Source organism: Zonotrichia leucophrys, chromosome 28 (genome assembly GCF_028769735.1).
Source record: "Zonotrichia leucophrys gambelii isolate GWCS_2022_RI chromosome 28, RI_Zleu_2.0, whole genome shotgun sequence".
Lineage (NCBI taxonomy): Eukaryota > Metazoa > Chordata > Aves > Passeriformes > Passerellidae > Zonotrichia > Zonotrichia leucophrys.
This window is the reverse complement of record NC_088197.1, coordinates 5,255,214-5,272,720: the sequence shown is the minus strand read 5'-3', so window position 1 is coordinate 5,272,720 and position 17,507 is coordinate 5,255,214. Positions and strand designations below refer to the sequence as shown.

The window sequence follows — 17,507 nt, the reverse complement described above, 5'->3', positions numbered from 1 at the left end:
CCAAGGGAAAATAATTCGTGAAAATAATTCCCATCTCTTGCCTCTTCACCAACCCCAAGTGAAAATAATTCCCATCTCTTGCCTCTTCACCAATCCCAAGGGAAAATAATTCCCATCTCTTGCCTCTTCACCAATCCCAAGGGAAAATAATTCCCATCTCTTGCCTCTTCACCAATCCCAAGTGAAAATAATTCGTGAAAATAATTCCCATTTCTTGCCTCTTCACCAATCCCAAGTGAAGATAATTCCCATTTCTTGCCTCTGACGTCCCCTCCGGGCAGGAGGAACCTTGGTGTAACCTTGCCCATCCCACCAACAACGTCTCATGATGAGAGGAGGATTGGAATTGTGAATTAAAGCTGCAGCAGAAATGAGTCACGTCCTGGGGCACAAAGGGCGCCCAGGAACTCAGCAATGCCAGGGGGAATCATTCCGGGGATTATCAAACTCCTTCCTGCTAAATTTAGCCAGGTTTGAACAAAGAATATTAACGTGAGCTTTCGGTAAACATTAGTATTCTAAAAATAACGCGGCCAGAGGGAACATTGCCTGTCTTTGATTCAGACTCGCTGCTGAATGGCATTTGTATGAGTAAAGTGTCGGGCAGATAACGCGTCCGTGTGCAGAAGAGAGCGTATGTGGCTCGAAGTTTAGAGTCCGACTAGCTGAGGGCGAAAGGCCGACGCCCCTCTGCAATTCCTGGCCCGCTCCCTTCGGAGCCTGAGGGCCTCGGGCTGTGCTGGCTGCGGACTGGCTCACACCGCTGGTATAGGGGAGGAACGGAGCTGACCATTTCCCGGGGGATAAACATCGGTTTATTGAAGGTGTTGTGGGATCCAAACACGGGGAAACCAACTGGGAAGAAGTTTCTCCATAGGGGGTGAAACAGGATTATAAAGGAGGGGTGCAGAGGGGGGCGTACGTGGCCCGAAGTTTAGAATCCGACTAGCTGAGGGCGAAAGGCCGACGCCCCTCTGCAATTCCTGGCCAGCGCCCTTCGGAGCCTGAGGGCCTCGGGCTGTGCTGGCTGCGGACTGGCTCACACCGCTGGTATAGGGGAGGAACGGAGCTGACCATTTCCCGGGGGATAAACATCGGTTTATTGAAGGTGTTGTGGGATCCAAACACGGGGAAACCAACTGGGAAGAAGTTTCTCCATAGGGGGTGAAACAGGATTATAAAGGAGGGGTGCAGAGGGGGGCGTACGTGGCCCGAAGTTTAGAATCCGACTAGCTGAGGGCGAAAGGCCGACGCCCCTCTGCAATTCCTGGCCAGCGCCCTTCGGAGCCTGAGGGCCTCGGGCTGTGCTGGCTGCGGACTGGCTCACACCGCTGGTATAGGGGAGGAACGGAGCTGACCATTTCCCGGGGGATAAACATCGGTTTATTGAAGGTGTTGTGGGATCCAAACACGGGGAAACCAACTGGGAAGAAGTTTCTCCATAGGGGGTGAAACAGGATTATAAAGGAGGGGTGCAGAGGGGGCGTACGTGGCTCGAAGTTTAGAATCCGACTAGCTGAGGGCGAAAGGCCGACGCCCCTCTGCAATTCCTGGCCAGCGCCCTTCGGAGCCTGAGGGCCTCGGGCTGTGCTGGCTGCGGGCTGGCTCACACCGCTGGTATAGGGGAGGAACGGAGCTGACCATTTCCCGGGGGATAAACATCGGTTTATTGAAGGTGTTGTGGGATCCAAACACGGGGAAACCAACTGGGAAGAAGTTTCTCCATAGGGGGTGAAACAGGATTATAAAGGAGGGGTGCAGAGGGGGGCGTACGTGGCCCGAAGTTTAGAATCCGACTAGCTGAGGGCGAAAGGCCGACGCCCCTCTGCAATTCCTGGCCAGCGCCCTTCGGAGCCTGAGGGCCTCGGGCTGTGCTGGCTGCGGACTGGCTCACACCGCTGGTATAGGGGAGGAACGGAACTGACCATTTCCCGGGGGTTAAACATCGGTTTATTGACGGTGATGCCGCATCCAAACACCGGGAAACCATCCGGGAAAAAGTTTTTTTTTCATAGGGGGTGAAAACAGGATTATAAAGCAAGGGGGTGGGTACAGACAGAGCCAATCAGGAAAGGTGAGGGGATGAACTTCACAGAACTGACACTCCATGGAGACCAATAATCAAAAGGTAAAGGAGGTGTCCTGGGACCCCAGCCAACCACCATCTCCAGAGAGGAGAAGGTTCTCGAAACCTGGGAGGAGGAAGGGAGTGATTGACTGGACAGGGAGGAAACAACTTTCACTTATAAGGGAAACCAAGGGGAGGAGCAATTACATATCGGCAACTATGAATAGCGGTTACTATAGCAACTTAGCTGACAGGCTAGCAGTGGCGGGAAAAACTGGGGGAACGAAACCATTTTACACATAATAGGGGAGAACAATACATAAATTGGGGGAATAACACAAGAAACTTAGCAACACACTACCACATCCGTGCCACAAACAAACCCCAAAAAAAGGAACTTTCAGACGACCCACCAGCAGCTCGCCACAAAAGAGGCCTAAAAAAAGCCTTTCTGAGCATTGCCATTTGCATAACTCGTATTTTTGTTTTATTTTTTTGGTGGTTTGGGTGAAGTTTGGTGCAGATGGGTTTTGCTGGGGAGGAAGGAAGGGAGACAGCTGGAATGGCATCTCCAAATAGAGCAGCAGCTCCCAGGCCAGGCAGGAATTTGGGAATTCCAGCTATGAGGGTGAATTCCAGCTCCCAGCGTGGCTGGGGTGTGAGCTCAGAGAAAAATCACCCCTGAAAACAAACTGGGGGAAAGGGGAGCACCGAGGGGCTGGGAAAAAAAGGGTTTAAAAATGAGATTTCATCCTGAGGAAAATGAATTTTACACTGAGGAGTGAGGGTTTTTTTCAGAGAGGAGAAATGAGCTTTTAAATGAGGAGAAATGAGCCTTGCACTGAGAAGAAGGGAGATTTTAAATGAGGAGAAATGAGCCTTTACACTGAGGAAAAATGAGCTTTTACACTGAGGAAAAATGAGCTTTTACACTGAGGGAAAGGAGCTTTTACACTGAGGGAAAGGAGCTTTTACACTGAGGGAAAGGAGCTTTTACAGTGAGGAGAAAAGAGCTTTTACAGTGAGGGAAAGGAGATTTTACAGTGAGGAAAAGGAGCTTTTACAGTGAGGAGGAAAGAGTTTTTACAGTGAGGAAAAGGAGCTTTTACAGTGAGGAGAAAAGAGCTTTTACAGTGAGGGAAAGGAGATTTTACAGTGAGGAAAAGGAGCTTTTACAGTGAGGAGAAAAGAGCTTTTACGGTGAGGAGAAAAGAGCTTTTACAGTGAGGAAAATGAAGTTTTAAATGAGAAGAAATGAGTTTTACACTGACAGGAATGGGGTTTGAGCTCCAAAAAACCCCAAGAGCAGCCACAGCTGTGTCCTTCAATCCTCCGGTTCCCAGGAAAAACAGAAATGTTGAAATTCCTTGTGGAGATAATGGGACACTGCGCTGATTCCCTGATCCCAAACAATCCAATCCTGCTGCTCCCACCCCAATTGTTGTCTTCATCCAGCACTAAAAATTCCATGTTTTCTTTAGATATACTAAAAATTCATTGTTTCTTTTGATACACCAAAAAATTCATTGTTTCTTCTGATACAACTTTGGGCCAAAATCTCTTTATTTTTTTCCCAAGGGTAAAACCCTCCCCTGTATTCCTCAGCCACGGCCCTGCAGGCAAACCCAGCTGGGACCAAATTTCAAAAACACAAATTTCAAAAACACAAATTTCAAAAACACAAATTTCACCCAGTGGGATGGAATCTCCCAGAACTATTTGGATCAGCAGGTCTGCAGCACAAAGGGAACTGGAGCAGAGGTGGCCGGGTCCGGTGTCCCCTCGGAACTTTGACACAATTTTGGAGCCTCTTGGTTTCTTTTTCCCTTCTCATGAGGTCAAATGCAGTAAAATCATCCCTGGAGTTGGGTTTCTTGACCCAGATATCTTCCTGCTTCAGGGATGGGCGAGAAAAGCAATAAAAAATTTGAGTAGGAGTTAATTTGAGGATAATTTATGGGTTTTTTTACCTTTGGCAGCTGAGGGGGTGATGTGGGGAGACCCTGCAAGGGCAGGAATTTCAACTTCCCTGGGTTTGTTCAAACTCAGGAATCCAAGCTCCAGATTTCTCTGGAATTATAATTTTACGCTGGAATTGATGTTGAAAGTGCAAGGAACAATAAAAATTATAGATTAATATATGTTATTAAATAATACTATTATAATATTTCCATATTATATTATAATATATTAAATATATTACATTATCATTATATATATTATATATTATATATTATATCGTATATCATATATCGTATATCGTATATCGTATATCATATATAGTATATAGAATATACTATATATTATATACTATATACGATATACGATATACGATATACTATATAGTATAATGTAATATATAATATATAATATATAATATATAATATATAATATATAATATATAATATATAATATATAATATATAATATATAATATATAATATATAACATATAACATATAACATATCATATAATATGGTATATAATATATATTGTATATTATAATATACAATATATAACGTTATATATTATCTGATATTATATATAATATTATGTAATATAGTTATATAATAGTATTGTTATATAATTATTATTTATTAATATTATTTATTTTTTATTAATATTTTCCCTCATAACAAGAACAATTGGAACACTGGAATTAAGACTGGAAAAGCTCATTTGCTGTATTCCCATCCATAAATTCACCAGGTTCTACCTTAAACCTGATTTTTTTTCTTGCCTTTAATATCTTCCCTGCAAAACCTCCAGAATCGTGACCTCTGACAGTTAAAATTTCCCTAATTTGCAGTTCATGTTTATTCATGAGCAGCTGATTTTAGCACTTGGCCTTGGCCTGGTGGCTGAGGAGCAGAAACAGCTTTGAAGAGAAAAATAACATTTTTTATTTTTATTTCAGCTCAACGGACACAGCTGGGCTGAGATAAAGGAGGTTTGAAGCCACAAACCTTCTTCATGCCTGAAAGAGAAAATTTAAACTTAAACACAGCTCAGGAGCAGGTCTGAATAAAAGTTCATGGTGTCAAAATAATTTAAGGAAAATTATATATATATAAATATTTTATTTCCTTCCGAAACTTCCCTTGGAATCCTGGATATTTGGATTTTACACTGTAAAAGCTGAAAACCCCAAGATAAAATGTCAAACAGGACCCCAAATACCCAAATTTGGTGTCACTGATTTTTTTACCATCCCTTTACAGCTCACTGTAGGAACCTTTAATATTTTTAACAGTGACCTTTTAATCCTGCCACACTGTGGTTTTATAACAAGGAAGAACAAGGCAAGATATTATTTAAAAATGCACATTATAAACTTCAAAAATATTGTTGGAAAGCCTGACATTGCTCTGAGAACCCCAAATAAGAAATATCTGGAATAATTCAAATTAAAGCACAGGTTCCACAAGGTGCAGAGTTAACTTACCTTAAAAAGCTTTATTTTATGTGAGTTAACTGGGGAGGAGGAGGCTCTCTGGAGAGATAATAGTTTAGGAATTTGTGTCTATTTACAAAAAATAAACTGCTCCAAAAACTCCTTGTAAAGAGACATTCCAGGAAGATTCACTCCACATTCCTTTCTCTGAACAGCTGGACTGAAAAGGAAAAAAAAAAATTGCTAAAAAATTTAAAAGTAATTCCTCCTTTTATTCCAGGAGTTTGGAGAAAAATTCCTTCCCCTGGATGAGTTTGAGATAATCAGATTTTTGGGGAATTGGGGAATAAAGGAGGGGAATTGGGGAATAAAGGAGGGGAGAGAGCAAGGGAAAAATCCCAATTTAATGATTTCCTCTGTGGCTCCCCGGACTGGCGGCAGGGTGACATTTCCACCTGCCCCATGACTAATTTAGGAAAAGGAAGAGCTGGCCAAAAAGTTATTTTTGGCCACCACGGCGACGGGGCCAGCGAGGGAGAGGGACAGGTGCAGGGCCAGAGTGTGACATGGGGGTGGCACGAGCCCCCCGAAAGGGGGACATTGCAGGGTGGGCTGAAATTCCCCCAAAATGGGACTTTGCGGGGTGGAATTCCAACAAAAATGTGATTTTTGAAGGGGTTGAAGGCTCTCTTTCTCCCAAAAAAAAATGTGGAATTAGAGGGTTGGAACAGCACAAAGTGTGGCTTGAAATGTTGGCTGAAATCCTCCCAAATTGATGGGGTTACACCAAAGTGACTGAGGGTGTGAAAACCCCAAAATGTGAGGGTACAACTAAGAATGGGTTGAACTGCCAGAAGACATGGGAGTAACCCCCTAAAATGTGAATTTGGGGCTTAAATAAAACCTTGTAACCCTAAATGTGACATTGTTCCCCAAAGGTATTGATTGAAACTGTCAAAATACATGGGTACCCCAATGGATGGGGTTTAATAAACCCCCTCAAAATGTGAAGACCCATTATGGGGTTTAAACTGCCCAAAATGTGACACTGTGGGGTTGAACCCCCTCAAAATGTGACATTGAGGGGTTAAACCCCCCAAAATGTGACAATATTGAGTTGAAACTGTTCAAAATGTGACATTGAGGGATTAAAACTCCCTTAAAATGTGACATTGAGGGGTTAAACCCCTTAAAATGTGACATTGAGAGGGTGAACCCCCTAAAATGTAACACTGAGGGGTTGAACCCCACTAAATGTGACATGATTGAGGATGAGGGTTAAAACTCCCTAAATTAAATATGTTGACTGTATTGACTGGGTTAAACCCCCCAAATCACGAAATCCCAATGTGACACTGAGGGGTTGAACCCCACAAAAAGTGACACTGAGGGGTTAAATCCCCCTAAATGTGACATTGAGGGGTTGAATCCCCACAAAAAGTGACACTGAGGGGTTAAATCCCCCTAAATGTGACAATTGATTGAAACTTCACAAAATGTGACCTTGAGGGTTGAACTCCCCCCAGTGAAGAGGTGCCTCGAAGGGTTTGGTGAACCCCCCCTAAATGTGACATTGAGGGGTTGAATCCCCACAAAAAGTGACACTGAGGGGTTAAATCCCCCGTAAATGTGACATTGAGTGTTGAACCCCCACAAAAAGTGACCTTGAGGGGTTGAACCCCCCCCAAATGTGACACTGAGGGGTTGAACGCTTCCAAAATGCGACATTGGGTGATTCAACCCCCACAAAAAGTGACCCTGAGGGGTTAAATCCCCCTAAATGTGACGCTGAGGGGTTAAATACTCCGTAAATGTGACATTGAGTGTTGAACCCCCCCAAAAAGTGACATTGAGGCTTGGCCGGCCCTGCCCCGAGCGTGACATCTCGGCTCATGACCGTCACAGGGCTCCTCCGGGGCGGGGACACGGCCCTATAAATCCGCCCCAAAAGCGCCTTTTCCTCAATGAAAAGCTCGGGGAGGCAGAGCAGGGCCGGGGGAATAAAAAGGAGAAGGTACAGCGCGGGTTTTGTTCCGCTTTAAGTTCTTTTAGCCTTCCCGATTTTATTTTTTTTCCCCCCTCCCTCCCTCGCCACATTCCGGCTCAAGAGGCGACTCGGCGAAATGAAATATATTATAGGCATCGGAGGGTAAGTCCCGGCTAAAATCTGGCTTATTTTATGGTTTTCCTGGTTTAATTTTTGGGGGTTATTAATCTGGGATATAGGATTTGAGATATTTGAGGATATTCGGGATATAGGGTTTGAGAGATGATGCAACTTCATGAGTGTTAATTCGTGGTGCCTAAATACAGCAGGGTCTATTTAAGACACACTTTAAAGACATCCACTTTTATATATTCTTTAATTTATATCTTAATATGTACTTTTAGACGTCCTTTTATTTGATATATCCTTTTATATATTTTATAGGATTTAAAGGATGGATGCTGCTTCAACGGAGAGCAGCACATCCTTTCATACAGACTTTCATACATATCTATATACATTTTATATACTTATTTGTGTTATATACATATTTATATATACAAATTTTATACGTACACGTTTATATATTTTTAGAGATACTTTCATCCACAGTTTTATATATCCTTTTATAGTTTTAACAGGAGAGATGCTGAGATGGCAAAAACACTCAAGTAAATTTAGAGGCCAGATAGACCAAGAAAATTATTTTAAAATTTTCTCTGAAAGACGAAGAGGGGGAAAATCCCATTTCTAATAAAATGGGGTGGTGGTGTATAAAAGGCATTGATTTTAATTTTAAAAAGCAAGATTTAAGGTGGGCTCGTGCTGGGACGGTGTGAGTGTGCGGCGGGAGTTCCGGAAATGGAACAGTGAAGGGTAATACGGGTTATTAGAATAATATATTAATAACATGCGACCGAGGGATTTATACCGCCTCAGGTTTAAAAAAAAAAGAAGGAATAGTTAAGTTATTCAGGGCTTTTATATTAAACAGTTTATGGGGCGTGTGAGGGCAGGGAGGCCACTCCATCTTGAGCAGCGGGACCGCGGTTGTGAGGGACCGGCCATGTGGGCCCCGTGGCTGTGAGGGACCGGCCATGGCGGCCCCGTGACTGAGAGGAACGGGCCATGGCGGCCCCGCGCCCCTCAGGAGCCCGGGCTGTGAGGGACCGGCCATGGCGTGCCCCTGAGCCCGGAGGACGGGCCCATGGCGGCCCCGTCCCCTCAGGAGCCCGGGCTGTGAGGGACCGGCCATGGCGGCCCCGCGCGCGCGCGCTCCCCCTCAGCGCCTCCGTTGCGCGCGCGCGGGAACCGGCGGGGCCGTTACACGCGGCCGAGCGCGCGCGCGCGCGGAGCGCTGGAAAGGGGCGGGATCGGGAGGGGCGGCCACAGCCAATCGGCAGCCGGGGAAAAGGCGGGGCTGGAGTTGCAGCCAATCGGCGAGCGGCGCGGGAGGGGCGGGAAATTCAAACGGGGGGCGCGAGAGGGGATGGGGACCCTGAGGGTCAATGCCGGGGTCCCCTCAGGGGCTCCCTCAGGGTCCGTGCCCGGGTCCCCTCAGGGGCTGCCGGGCGGGGTTCGGATCCCTCAGGGCTCGGCTCCTTCAGCGGTGTCTGTCCCGCCGCGGGTCTCCGGGGCTCCCAGACCGATTCTAATGCGATTCTTCCACCTCTGTCTCGCCCCGCTCCCTGCAGGGTCACCAATGGTGGCAAAACCACCTTGACCAACAGGCTCGTCAAGGCGCTGCCCAACTGCTGCGTGGTCCATCAGGATGATTTCTTCAAGGTGAGTCTCCTCTTCCTTGCAGTGTTAATTGTACATGCAGGGCAAGTCAGTTTTGACAGCTTTGAAGTCACAACCTTTCTGGTTCTGTGGGGGTTTTTATACATATATATATATATATATATATACTTGATTTTTAAATGACTGGGCAGGTGGGGAGTTCCTGACCTTTATAAATGCCACAGGAGCCTTTAAATGTTAACAACAGATTTAAATTTAGTACTGAATTCAGGCAGAGGTTATTTACTGTGCTCTGCATGAATGATTTTCTCCATGTTGGGATTTCCCATGTTATTTTATTAAATTAAGAATGAGACTGGTTAATTGTGCTTTAGGACTTAAGCACCTCTCTGCTGGTTTAAATATGGAAAGGGGGTTTATGGGGGAGCTTTTATAGTTCTGTACCAGAACCCAATTAAAATATCACAGAGATTAATGCAGAAGACTTTCACTGCCTTCTGCCTGGGAGTGCAGAGTGTTCCTAAACCCTGCACATTCATGGGAATGAGGACATCCCTGGACCCCACCACCTGTGGAAGTCCAAGAGATGCAGGGATGGACTTGGAGCACTTGTGGGTCATCCCCAAAACATGAATTGCTCCAGCCCCAGCATGGTGTGCTCAGTCTGTGCTGCACAGATTTGATCACTTAGGAGCCCTTGGGGGAGGCATTCTGTTTGATTTTCCATAAAAATCTGCGTCTTTTTTGAGTGAATGCCAACGTGAGGAAAGCAGTAACTGAGCAACCAAAGTGCTGCTATACCCACCTGCATTTTTAGCAGAGGAGTTCAAATACCTACTCTTTAAAAAACCATACATTCTAACACTTATTTAACTGTACCAGCACTTTAAAACTCCTGTGTGATTTACAAACACAACACCCTGTAGTATTTCACCAACTGACATAAAAATCTTTATCCGGAGTGGTTTGAGTGAGCCAAGGGAACCTCCCAGTTGGGGCTGGGGCAGGCTGGGGCTGTGGCTGTCCCTGCAGGCCCAGCTGGGGCTGTGGCTGGCAGTGCCAGGGGTGGTTGTGTGGCAGTGGTGCCAGGTGCCGATGGCATCGGAGGGAACTGATCCCGCTGAGGTTGCAGCAATGTTTTATTGCTCACTATATTTCAGCCACAAGATCAAATAGAAGTCGGGGAAGACGGCTTTAAGCAGTGGGATGGTAAGAGCAGTGTTCCCTATAGGATGCAGTAATGTATATTCTTTTCCTAAGTATTTCTTTTTTTTTTTTTTTTTTTTTTTTTGTTATTAAAAGCTTTAACAGTAAATTTCTGTAATTGTAACTTTACCGAGCTCAATCTATTCTATACTTTGGAGCCCGTGGTGTGTGATGGTGTTTGATGGTGTCCCTTTTTCCCACCCACCCCTTTCTCCTGAGCAGTGTTGGATTCCCTGGACATGGAGGCCCTGGTGAGCACAGTGCGGGCCTGGATTGAGAACCCAGTGAAGTTTGCCCGCTCGCACGGGGTGAATGTCACACCTGGCTCTAGAGAGCCAGCCTCCCAACATATCCATATATTGGTCATTGAAGGCTTCCTGCTTTATAATTACAAGTAAGGTTTGGAGAACTCTTCGTGGTTTGCCAGGGAAGATCCTTAAATCCCTCGTGCCAGAGCTAAAAACTCCTTTTTACTAATTTCCCCTTCCTGCCTTGTTCTGAATTCTCACCCCGGAGAGTTTCCTGCTGAAAAATGTAAAATTAACTCCTAAGTGTAGAAGTGAGGTGAATTTAAGTTCTGATTTAGGGCACAGCCTTGAACTCCAGGGGAGTTTCAGAGCAGGATTTTTGCAGGTTTCCCCTCATCCCCCCAAGAGCAAGGCAATAATCCATTCCCTGGCTGGAATCTCTGCTGGGATTCAGGAGCAGCTCTCTGCTGTGCTTGTTTAACACTGACTGCACTGAGCTCAGGGAGAGGAGCAGGTGGGGCAGAGGCAGCTCTGGGTGTTTGTGGAGAACCATGGAATCCCAAAAGGGTTTGGAAGGGACCTTAAAGCCCATCCAGCCTGGCCTTGGGCACTTCCATGAACGTGAGCTGAGGAGTTGCCCTGTCCCAGATTTTGCTGATTTTGGAATGATGTAGGAAGAGCCAGGGTTCCCAGCCTGATCCTCCACAGGATCCCCCTCAGGACCAGTGGGGGTGTTTGGGTGGGAAAAGTCCCTGCTTGGGCCATTCTGACCTTCAGAAAGAAACTCTCCATGGTTCTGAGTTAACAAACCCTTGGCTTGTCTTCAACAGACACAAACCCCATAGGGGCAGGGAGATTTCGGTGGTGTCTGGGCTGGTTTCATGCTTTTTGCTGTCATTACAAGTGACATCTCCACCTTCTGTCCCTGTCCCCTCCCCAGACCTCTGATCGAGCTCTTTGACCTTCGCTACTACCTGGCCGTGCCCTACGACGAGTGCAAGAGGAGGAGGAGGTGAGAACATCGCTGGGTGGGCACCCAGCCCTGCCCTCCTGTCCTTCACACTGCCCTTGGCCATGGGGGCGTGAGGGGCTGGGGTTGGAACGTCCTTGAAGGTCCTTAAAGGTGATCTCATGGAGTCATGGAGGGGCTGGGGTTGGAAGGTCCTTAAAGGTGATCTCATGGAGTCCATGGAGGGGTTGGGGTTGGAAGGTCCTTAGAGGTCATGTCATGAAATCATGGAGGGGTTGGAAGGTCCTTAAAGGTCATCTCATGGAGTCATGGAGGGGTTGGAAGGTCCTTAAAGGTCATCCCATGGAATCATGGAGGGATTGGGGTTGGAAGGTCCTTGAAGGTCCTTAAAGGTCATCCCATGGAATCATGGAGGGGTTGGAAGGTCCTTGAAGGTCCTTAAAGGCCATCTGATGGAATCATGGAGGGATTGGGGTTGGAATGTCCTTGAAGGTCCTTAGAGGTCATCTCATGGATTCATGGAGGGGTTGGAAGGTCCTTGAAGGTCCTTAAAGGTCATCCCATGGAATCATGGAGGGGTTGGAAGGTCCTTGAAGGTCCTTAAAGGCCATCTGATGGAATCATGGAGGGGCTGGGGTTGGAAGGACCTTAAAGATCATCTGATGCCAGCCCTGCCATGGCAGGGACACCTCCCACCACCCCAGGCTGGCCTTGGGCACTGCCAGGGATGGACATTCACAGTTCTGGGATGTGTTGGTGCCATGAGCTGGATGAGAGTGGGAAATTGGAGCGGAAGGGAGTTGGGTGTGGTCAGCTTGGAATGGAAGCTGGGCTTGGAGAGGACCTTGGACGGAGCCCAGCCATGAACCCTTCACCACTGACCAGTCCCCAGGTGCCCAAACACAGCCATGGGCATCCAGCACTGCCTGTGCTGATCCCTCACAGCCCTTTCCATCAGAATTTCTTTTCCCAGCTGCACCCAGGCCCCCTCCCTGAATAAATTAATCCCTTCTCCATGTTATTCATTGCAGTACACGGAATTACACGGTGCCCGACCCCCCGGGCCTGTTCGACGGCCACGTGTGGCCCATGTACCTCAAACACAGGAAGGAGATGGAGGACTCGGGGGTGGATGTGGGTGAGTGTTCCCCAAACACAAATCCTTCACTGCTGGCACTGGGATTTAAGGAATTGGCTGATTTCATTCCACTGGGATGATGCAGGGGGATATTTTTACTGCCAAGTTGTAATCCTGGCCTGCTTTGGAAAAATGCTGGCAGTTTTAGAGCTAAGAACTTATTCCCTTTGCAATGTACCCTTAAAGACTCAGAGGGGACAAAAAAGTCCAAAAGCAGAAGAAGGGATTTATAATGGATAAGGATTTCACAGGCCATTGTATTTTCAGGATGGGTCTGTTTTTCCAAGTTGTCCTTTGGGTCAATAAAATATGAAATACTTAAAAACTAATTTCCCAAAACCTTATCCTGCTGGAAAGCCCAGCCTGACTCCCCCTTTTCTCTCCCAGTTTATTTAGATGGCCTGAAGTCCAGGGATGAACTCTACAACCAAGTGTTTGAAGATATTCACAACAAGCTCCTAAATTGCTCCTAGGTAATTAAAATCCAGAGGGTGGAGGGTGAGGGATTGTTGAGGGAATTTCACAGCTTGGGGCTCACCCTTCTTCCCTTCTCCTTTGCAGGGTTGGGAGGACCCTGAAAATCCGTGTACAGCGATGTAAATAATACTTGGAAGTGGGAGTGGGAATTTGTGTGAACTCCTCTCCCTCTGCCCTTTGGCAAATCCCTTCTGTATATAATTGAAAACTGAGGATAACTTATTCCCACCGCATGGACAGGACGGCCTGGGTGGGGTTTATTTTTTAATTATTTTATATTCTGCTGGCTTACAGAGAAGCTGGAAACGGCATTTTTATAGCAGAGCAAGTAGAGCTGTGCTGGGAAAACAAAGAGAGCTGCTGCAGACAGAAAGGCTTCGTGCAAGGCTTGTTTGTAACATCACCAACTCACTAAAAATCCACTTCAGTCTCCTTCTGAGGTCCTGATTTAATTCATCACTCAATGGATAATCACTGCAATAAAATGGGTGTGGAGCTCACCCAAAACACAACAGCAGCCCCTTTTTCCTGGGTGTTTGCAAATCCTCAAAGCTCCTTCCTCGTGTCACTGCCTGGCTTTGGGTGCTCACATGGCCCAGCCAGGTGGGAATGGCTCCGTTTGTGAATTTAAACCATGAGGTGAAGTGGGGGATTTCTGAGGGAGTGAGAAATGAGAACTGTGCTTCCCTAAACCATTACAGGTGTTAAAGGTGAACCAGCATCCAGATTTCAGATTGAGAGAGGGCAGTGCCATCTGTGAAGAGAAATGAGAACTGTGCTTCCCTAAACCATTTCAGGCATTAAAGATAAAACAGCATCCAGATTTCAGATTGAGAGAGGGCAGTGCCATCCCTGAAGAGAAATGAGAACTGTGCTTCCTTATGAACCATTTCAGGTGTTAAACTTAAAACAGATTTCAGCCTGAGAGGGCAGTGCCATCCCTGAAGAGAAATGAGAACTGTGCTTCCTTAGGAACCATTTCAGGTGTTAAAGGTAAAACAGATTTCAGATTGAGAGAGGGCAGTGCCATCCGTGAAGAGAAATGAGAACTGTGCTTCCTTAGGAACCATTTCAGGCATTAAAGGTGAAACAGCATCCAGATTTCAGCCTGAGAGAGGGCAGTGCCATCCCTGAAGAGAAATGAGAACTGTGCTTCCCTAAACCATTTCAGGTGTTAAAGGTAAACCAGCATCCAGATTTCAGACTGAGAGAGGGCAGTGCCATCCCTGAAGAGAAATGAGAACTGGGCTTCCTTAGGAACCATTTCAGGTATTAAACTTAAAACAGATTTCAGATTGAGAGAGGGCAGTGCCATCCCTGAAGAGAAATGAGAACTGTGCTTCCCTAAACCATTTCAGGTGTTAAACTTAAAACAGATTTCAGATTGAGAGAGGGCAGTGCCATCCCTGAAGAGAAATGAGAACTGTGCTTCCCTAGGAACCATTTCAGGTATTAAACTTAAAACAGCATCCAGATTTCAGATTGAGAGAGGGCAGTGCCAGGCAGTGCCATCCCTGAACGTGTGTGGAGCCCGCCCATACAAGATTTTAGGGCCTGAATTAAAAACTGCTCTGGAAAAGCAGCTGCTTTTAATTAATTAATTTAATTTTAGTTAATAACCCAAAAACCCACCAAGGGGGGCTTTCAGCAGCCCGAGTGGAGCCAGACCCCTCTCCTTGTGCTCATCCCACCCCGATGGTTTCCCAGTTGTGCCAGGCAGGGATGTGGGGACACGATGGCACAGCGATGGCACTGTCCCCAGGCAGGGACACTGCTGCCACCCTGAGAAATACATATTTGGAGGTACCAAACATAACTGATATACCAAAGTAACCAACTGTTATAAATCATAGGAGGGGCTCCGGGGCTACAGCCAACCATACCTCCCAGAGAAAAGAAAATTCTCGAAACCTGGGAGGAGAAAAGGAGTGATTGACTGAGCCCAAGGAGGAAACAACTTTCACTTTATAAGAGAAACCAAGGGAGGAGCAGTTTCATTTCCATAGCAACCTAACTGACAGGGTCCTGGGAAAGGAAGAAACCATTTAATACAGAAAATGGGAGAGCAAACGAACAAACTTGAGAACACACCAGAGCAGGGAGCCCTGCCCAGAGCTCAGCACAGCCCAGGGGGGTTTTCCTGTGCCTGCACCCGTTGGTTTGAGTGCACAGAAGCGTTTGGGGTTTGTGAAGACTTATAAGGGAAAAGCCCTCGCTCCCATCTCCTGCCAAACTCTGGGAAGCAGAAATGGGAGCCTAAAAAAGGAATTTTGGTGTTTGTGCACAGAGGGGAAACATCACGGGGGGGTGGTTCCCAGAACATCCTGGGAAGGTCAGCAATGGAGCCCCCAGGGCAGCACAGCCCGTTCCTGCGGGATGAGCAGATTTGTGCCATCATGAATCACCCCCCAAACTCTGCTTTTTTCGAGCTGTTCTGGTGTCATTCCCTGCATCCACGTGAGTGAGATCCCCCTGCTGCTCCGGGGCCGGGGTGAATGACCTGGTGACTTCCAGGAGCCTTTTGGGAGTGTGAAACCCAAAGCCTGGGCAGGAGGAGAATGCAGGAAATGTTTCTCACTATGTGCCCTTTGCCCAGCCCGGCAACAGCCGGGGCTATGGGATTTCCATCCATCCTTTCACCCACTGCCCCTGCAAACAGGGCCTGGGTGGGCACCCCGAGCCCCCAGGTGTCCCCTCACTCACGTGGCCAGGGCTGGTGGCCCTGCTGGACACTGGGACAGCCCCGGTCACCTCCCCTGGCAGCCAAGAGCCTTGGCAGGGAACAGCAGGCAGATGAAATGATCACAGTGTCCCGTGCACGGGGGTGAAAGCTGCACCTGCTGGGACGTCAGCAGGGACAGGGACAGGGGGCACAGCCCCCCGGATCCCCAGGGAGACACAAAACAGTGACAAACCCTAAATGGAGCAAATCCCCTGCGGCTGGCGCTGAGCTGGAGGTGAAGCCGCCCTGGCCAGCCAGGGAACGCCTGCCATGCTCTGGCATTTGGCATTTGGCTGGTGATTCCCCGGATCAAATTCTGCTGCATCCTGGTGAACGGGGGCCGCGGGCAGGCGGGAAACCCGCGGTGCTCCCGGGGAACACGGGGAAAACGGGGTAACCGTGCTCCCTGCTCTGATAAACGGGGAACCGTGCTCCCTGTTCTGATAAACGGGAACCGTGCTCCCTGCCCTGGTAAACGGGAACCGTGCTCCCTGTTCTGGTAAATGGGGAACCGTGCTCCCTGTTCTGATAAACGGGAACCGTGCTCCCTGCTCTGGGAACCGTGCTCCCTGTTCTGGTAAACGGGAACCGTGCTCCCTGCTCTGGTAAACGGGAACCGTGCTCCCTGTTCTGATAAACGGGAACCGTGCTCCCTGCTCTGGTGAACGGGAACCGTGCTCCCTGCCCTGGGAACCGTGCTCCCTGTTCTGGGAAACGGGAACCGTGCTCCCTGTTCTGGTAAACGGGAACCGTGCTCTGGTAAACGGGAACCGTGCTCCCTGTTCTGGTAAACGGGGAACCGTGCTCCCTGCTCTGGTAAATGGGGAAATGTGCTCCCTGCCCGGGTAAACGGGAACCGTGCTCCCTGCTCTGGTAAACGGGGAACCGTGCTCCCTGCTCTGGGAAACGGGAACCGTGCTCCCTGTTCTGGTAAACGGGAACCGTGCTCTGACAAACGGGAACCGTGCTCCCTGTTCTGGTGAACGGGAACCGTGCTCCCTGTTCTGATAAACGGGAACCGTGCTCCCTGCTCTGGTAAAAGGGAACCGTGCTCCCTGCTCTGATAAACGGGGACCGTGCTCCCTGCTCTGGTAAACGGGAACCGTGCTCCCTGTTCTGGTGAACGGGAACCGTGCTCCCTGCTCTGGGAAAGGGGGAACCGTGCTCCTTGTTCTGGCAAACGGGAACCGTGCTCCCTGTTCTGGTAAATGGGAACCGTGCTCCCTGTTCTGATAAACGGGAACCGTGCTCCCTGCTCTGGTAAACGGGAACCGTGCTCCCTGTTCTGGTGAACGGGAACCGTGCTCCCTGCTATGGTAAATGGGGAACCGTGCTCCCTGTTCTGATAAACGGGAACCGTGCTCCCTGTTCTGGGAAACGGGAACCGTGCTCCCTGTTCTGGTAAACGGGAACCGTGCTCCCTGCTCTGGTAAACGGGAACCGTGCTCCCTGTTCTGATAAACGGGAACCGTGCTCCCTGCTCTGGTAAACGGGAACCGTGCTCCCTGTTCTGGTAAACGGGAACCGTGCTCCCTGTTCTGATAAACGGGAACCG

At 47.9% G+C, this 17,507-nt stretch overlaps 1 protein-coding gene across 1 annotated transcript; it reads left to right on the top strand.

Moving 5' to 3' along the window:
• The first annotated feature begins 7,309 nt into the window (after positions 1-7,309).
• NMRK2 (nicotinamide riboside kinase 2) lies at positions 7,310-13,742 on the top strand. Its single transcript, XM_064734160.1, has 8 exons — positions 7,310-7,610; positions 9,143-9,233; positions 10,352-10,400; positions 10,620-10,791; positions 11,586-11,657; positions 12,647-12,753; positions 13,141-13,226; positions 13,315-13,742. The coding sequence occupies exons 1-7, from the start codon at positions 7,585-7,587 to the stop codon at positions 13,224-13,226; spliced, it is 603 nt and encodes a 200-aa protein (XP_064590230.1). The 5' UTR covers positions 7,310-7,584; the 3' UTR covers positions 13,315-13,742.
• The last annotated feature ends 3,765 nt before the right edge of the window (positions 13,743-17,507 follow it).